This window comes from Sceloporus occidentalis, unplaced genomic scaffold (assembly GCF_023333645.1).
Source record: "Sceloporus occidentalis isolate IW3139 unplaced genomic scaffold, rSceOcc1.0.p SCAF_7, whole genome shotgun sequence".
Lineage (NCBI taxonomy): Eukaryota > Metazoa > Chordata > Lepidosauria > Squamata > Phrynosomatidae > Sceloporus > Sceloporus occidentalis.
Window position 1 is genome coordinate 77,504,700 of NW_028316987.1, and position 6,000 is coordinate 77,510,699.

The 6,000-nt window shown below is 37.2% G+C and overlaps 1 protein-coding gene across 1 annotated transcript in view; it reads left to right on the forward strand.

Moving 5' to 3' along the window:
• Positions 1–5,274, forward strand: part of LOC149309999 (WW domain-containing adapter protein with coiled-coil) — a 59,093-nt gene extending 53,819 nt beyond the window's left edge. Inside the window, exons 12-14 of the mRNA XM_089533442.1 lie at positions 1,686–1,869; positions 3,638–3,765; positions 4,260–5,274. Of these exons, the coding sequence (XP_089389568.1) occupies positions 1,686–1,869; positions 3,638–3,765; positions 4,260–4,329 (382 nt within the window). The 3' untranslated portion in view covers positions 4,330–5,274. The remainder of the gene's footprint in view (positions 1–1,685; positions 1,870–3,637; positions 3,766–4,259) is intronic.
• Positions 5,275–6,000: the final 726 nt, after the last annotated feature.

A 6,000-nucleotide genomic window follows, 5' to 3' on the forward strand; every position in this document is an offset into this window, starting at 1 on the left:
TCCATGGATTTGGAAATGAGATTTTAAAAATGCCTGGACTTCACATTTTAAAAAGGGCTTGTTCAGCAGCCATTAACCATAGTTTTCCAATTTGATCCTCCACATTTGCAGTCTTGACTTTTGTGGGTTTGATTATTTGCGTAATATGTCCTCTCTAGGAATCTCTCCAGTACAACTCTGCCAGAAGTTGACCATAGAGTTGTGCTGGAGAACCTAGAAGTTCCTAGAGAAAGCACTTGTCTAGGCATTTGTAGGTCCTCCAGCCTGATTCTGTGATCAACCTCTGGCAGGTGTTGACTGTAGTGCTGCAGAAGAGGACCTGGAGATTCCTAGAGAGGTGTTCTTTTAGGTAAAGAGAATAGTGGTTTTTTTAATTTGTGGTTTTTCCACATTCACTGGTCTTTCACCCCTAACCCCAGAGAATGTGAAGTGACCACTGTACAGTCAGCCCTCTGTTTTCGCAGGGGATCTTTTCCGGGACAAACCCCCCCACACATGTGAAAACAAACTCACAGATGAATGGGGACATGTGCCTGTGTGCAGCTGTGCGCCTTGGGCGTGCACCCCATTTTAACCCGTTTGCTTCTTGCGAGTAATCAAGGGTTGGGGATCTGAAGTCCACGAAAACGGAGGGGCAACTGTAATTAGATATTCTGTTAGCTATTCGAGGCTTCTGGATTGTTAATTCATGGAAAGAGACTATGTGTGCATGCAGTACTGCTTGGCTTATTAAACCAGGTTTTAACTGTCTATCTGAACAAAACCAATGAATGTTTTCCCATCTGATTCAGTGTTATTTACTTTTGTTTGTTCTTACATACTTGTTTCTTTGTTAACTTGCATTGTGAATTGTCATGATATTTTGAAAGCTTGTTGATTGAGCTGCTCTCAGTTTTGTTCTGTTAAGTATGTGTCCAATCTTTGCATCAAATGGTACACAAGGTAGAATTGTACCATTTGTTATTTCTTGAGAGGAATACTCATTTTCAAGACAATTTTTATTTGGCATAGGTGTCTGTGGATTGCAGCATCTGTTGAAGTAGGTTACAGTGCATGAAAATTTAACAACAAATAAAGTTTATTAGTCTTTAAAGTGATAACAAGGCTTCATTTATTTTTGAGTACTACTTATATAGCTGTACCCAGAGTTTGAAGTGATGTTTAATTTGCCTTAGTCTTTGACAGCTTACCCACTTTTTACATCAGAAGAACTACCAACTATGTTCTGTGCAAGGGAATAGCTTCCATACATCTTAAAACAGGATATACCACAGCAGTATGGATTCTTTACTCTACGCATACAGACATTGCCGATATTTCGACGCCTGTTTTTTTATTACTGTATATTATTATTATTATTATTATTATTATTATTATTAACCTTTACTAGTCTATATGTTGAAAAAATTGTGCCCAAAAATTGACCCCAACTTATACAGGGATCAGTACGATATCAAGCCTCTCCTTGGCCCACCTGTCTCCCAAGGGGACAGCCAGGCTGCAGAAGAGGAGGAAGGGAAGGCATTCATTCCTCAAGCCTCTCCTTGCTTGCCTTTCCCCTTGGGAGGCAGCCAGGCTGGGGAAGAGGCTAGATGTAATTTATATCCTGCACTTTCTGTATAGGATTTATTTTTCACTGCTTCTTCTTTATTATTTGTTTGTTTGTTTGTTTATTTTTCTTGCAGTAGTCAGAGAAGTCCATCTCCTGGTCCAAATCATACCTCCAGTACAAGTGCTTCAAATACGACAGCACCACAGAATGCATCTGCACGACCTACATGTTCATTAACACCCACATTAGCGGCACATTTCAATGAAAATCTTATAAAGCATGTCCAAGGATGGCCTGCAGATCATGCAGAAAAGCAGGTGAGTGCACATTCGGCAATGTTAGTGTCCTGTTTCAGATTGCCTCTCTCAGGTCATGTTTACATTCTAGTGGTCCTTTAAAAAGTAACGTTTAAGGCATCTTGCACTTCCATTGCTGGAGATGGATCAGTTGACTGTTGTAGTGCATGAGTGTTGCAGTTGAGTAGCTGGAGAGGGTGGAGAAAGTATTTTTCATTATATGATGCTTTAAAATGTGCCTTTAGTTGTTATCCAGGAATTTTTCCCATCCTAATCCAGTAATTCAGAGAAGGATTACATAACATTGGCTTTATAATTTTCTAGTTGCTGAATTGCTAGAATCAGTTGCCCTGAGTAGCCGGAACTGTCTGACTGGGAAATTCTGTGTCCCTTTCTTCCCATACATTAAAGAATTACCAGCCTTGTAAGGCAGAAATTGAAAGAGTACTATATGCACAGTCCACAAAGCACTATACTGTATTTCCAGGTCCTTAGGGCTCTTCTCTCACTTTGGTGGGAGGGTGTGAAGGGAGCAGATAGCAGGACCAGTCATTGCTTCTACTTTCTTTGAAGCCAAGAGCCTCTTTGTCCACAGTGAGAAATAAGCAACTGGAGCAGGGGTTGAGTGAGTGCCTTTGTAATCTCTATTTGCAGGGCTGCATTAGAGCTCCTGAATTTTATATTGGCAACCCTTTGAGGTTTTTGTTTGAGGTTAAGAGGGAGAGAGAGTGCCTATTTGCATCAAGATTCAACCATTTTTTTCTAGGCTAGACTGCACAAACTGTGGATTATTAATATTAGAATACTTTTTTTCTGAAACATGGATAAATAAATAGGAGGGAGAGCATAGGTAGAAAATCTGTGTCTCTTTTAGGCATCTGTGTTTATTTCTTTTTCTTGTTTTTCATTGATGAAACATGCTATTTTGGCAACTTAATGTTTTATTTATTCCTTTAACTTCAGATGATTTCCAATGCCCTAGGGTGGCATTAGGCATTACATTCTGGTTTTAGTCACATTTTTACAGCCCCAGAATCTACACCAGTAAGTTTAATCAGTGTAAACTCATAATAGGAGGGCAGTACTTCTATCTTTTATTTCACATTTTATGGTTTCTTGGTCAGTCATACATTATTAGGGCTTTGGTTTAAGTTTTGATGCACTTTGATTTTTCTTAGAAGACACTCAGCCTATAGCTACTGAACTATTAAAGAAACACTCCAAATTGCTCTCTTATATATTAGGAGCCCATGATAGGTTTGCCTTAGGGTCGCCATAAGTCAGAAATGAATTGAAGGCACACGAAAACAACAAACCATTATTTACATTATATTTAGTTAATTAAAATTTCAGTTTTGGGGGACACCAAATGTTCACCCTCTCCTCCTAGAAAGGCCAAAGTAGATAATTCACTTCAGAAGTAATCATTTTTATAATTACGGTATGCCTAAACAGAGAGACACTCCTTAAGGGGTCTACCTAGATGGTGGGAGGGGGAGGCCAATATCATAATGAACATAGTTCTATTTAATTTTGTTGTAGTAGTTGTGCCTTCAGTTTTATATAGGCCATAGAAAACATCTCACTTTTTCAGTAGGTATCCCAAATATATTGAATAAGTAGGATAAGTCCATGTTATTGCCATATAATTTGACTGTGAATTTGCAGGCAACAAGTTGTTAGAGTTTTCCCACATGTTAATGTTATAAGATCCTTTCACCATCACATACAGTAATACTGTTGTTTGCAAATGCTCCAAAAATGAATCTAACTTTTAACTCTGTTTTAGGCATCAAGATTACGTGAAGAAGCTCATAACATGGGGAGTGTACACATGTCTGAAATTTGTACTGAATTAAAAAACTTAAGATCTTTAGTTCGAGTATGTGAAATTCAAGCAACTTTGCGTGAGCAAAGGTGAGACTTTATTCTAGATTCAACATTCCAGTATCCCAAAACATTCATCTGTTTTTTTTTGTTTGTTGTTGTTTGTTGTTGTTTTTAGTTTTATAACTTTGCTAAACATAAATAGTTACTGAGCTACATTCCCAAGTGTCAGTCAGGAGCTAAAAACTGTGACAACATTACATACAGGATGATAATGACTTAAACAGGCATAATACCTCCCTCCACAGCCATTGAACTACTGAAGGTACCCTTGTGTGCTCCTGGATCTTGAACAATTATTTAGCCCATTATGTGTACCATTAAGGTAGGTCAGCCATTTCTAGGCCCAGAAATTTTGTCTTTTTTTAAAGAAAAAAAGCATACAAAACTGTTTCACAGTATTACACATCAACTTGATGTAACTTCATAATAAACTAAAAATATTCATGTTGTTTGGTAAAGTACTAATTTTGGTATGAAAATGCTAATCTAAGAATAGCTAATTATTTTCTTTTCCTTTGTAGGATACTATTTTTGAGACAACAAATTAAAGAACTTGAAAAACTAAAGAATCAGAATTCCTTCATGGTGTGAAAAGTTGTGAATAATTGCACATGAGTTTTGAGTACAAGAACTGTAAAACTGGTTGCCCAGTCTTAACAATTTTGAGCTGCAATGAGTAGACTTTGGACCGTTGAGTTGGGCAAAAGAAAATGACATGGGAAAGGGGACAGGAGGGGTGTCATTCAGGGGAAGGATACAAGGAAGATTTGTAAAACCCTTGAAATGTAGATTTCTTGTAGATGTATTCTTCACGTTGTAAATATGTTTTGTAGAGTGAAGCCATGGGAAGCCATGTGTATCAGAGCTTAGACATCCAAAACTAATCAATGCTGAGGTGGCTAAATACCTAGCCTTTTACATGTAAACCTGTCTGCAAAATTAGCTCTCTTTTTTTAGTTAATTTATCATTCAGAAATCTTGCATTTCCTAAAATACAATGCAAGCGCCAGGCGATCTATGTCTCAAGGCTGCGACAGTTTGAAACAGTTTGGGTAATGTACAAAATATCATGAAACAACTGTTTCCACACTTGCACCGAATCAAGAGCAGTGCTTTTCCATTTCTGTTTTACAGAGCAGTGTTTTCATTTTCTGTGTTCATTTCCCCCTTAAAATCCTAGGTCTGATCTTATCAGTTTTTTTTTTTAATTCTTCTAATTTCCTCCTTTCTTAAGGCACTGTTGCTATGGCACTTTTCTATAATCTTTTCATTCCTGTGTACAGTAGCTTACAATTGCAGTGATTGAGCATAACCCACTTGTTTGTATAAATTATTGAAATGTATTTCCATTTGCACCCTGTAAGAATGGACTGGTAGTACTGCGGGGCATGTGTGCTGAAAGTACATCCCTTTCTCAGATTATAAGGAAACAGCCCAATGAACATGTCGACATGATTGTGGGAGGGAAAGAAAAAGAAAAAAGCTAGTCAGATGTGAATTGTATCTGTTGTAATAAACATGTTTAAAACAAAGAAACACTGGTTTTCATTTTCCTTTGGTCAGTACATATTAGAATTTGAACTCTTTGGGGATTCTTTATCAGAGCTATTCTTGTTGAATACTTTTGTATTGAAAATAAATCCTCGAGGGAGGTTTTGTTTTTAAAAAAAGTAATTAGAAAATTGTGTATAAAATATTTAATGACATTCAACAAGGATCAGTGACACCTCCCAAACATATGTCATATGTTAACTCCTGGTTTTACCTGTCTTGCTATTATGACATTTCATTTCAAAGGATGTTTGTGTTGTAGCTAACTGTTCAAGTCTGGTGCTGACTGCTGTTCTTAGCCATCACAAAACGCTGAATTTGTGTAATTGGAGTATCTCACTGTTTGAAAATGGTGAGAAAGCTCAGCTTTGTATATTGTTTCCTAAAGTATATTAAAAATAAAAAAGAAACTATTGCTACTACAAAATAAACTTGGGTTTTCTTTGCAAAAAGCTGTTAGTCATAACGACACAACAGGTCCTTGTACATTGCTAAAATTTGCCAAGTTAGAACCTAGTTACTGTGGAAAGATTGATGTATTGTGCAACCCTGCTTTGCTACTGCTGCTCTTGATAATTTGATTTTAACTTATTTAATATGCTGAAATCTTATACACAACTTTTGTAGGGCTGGTTTTGACTCTTATGTATGTCTCCTAATTTTGCCCATGTAGCTGTTCCCCTAGGGACGCGGTGTCTCAAGTGGTTAAGA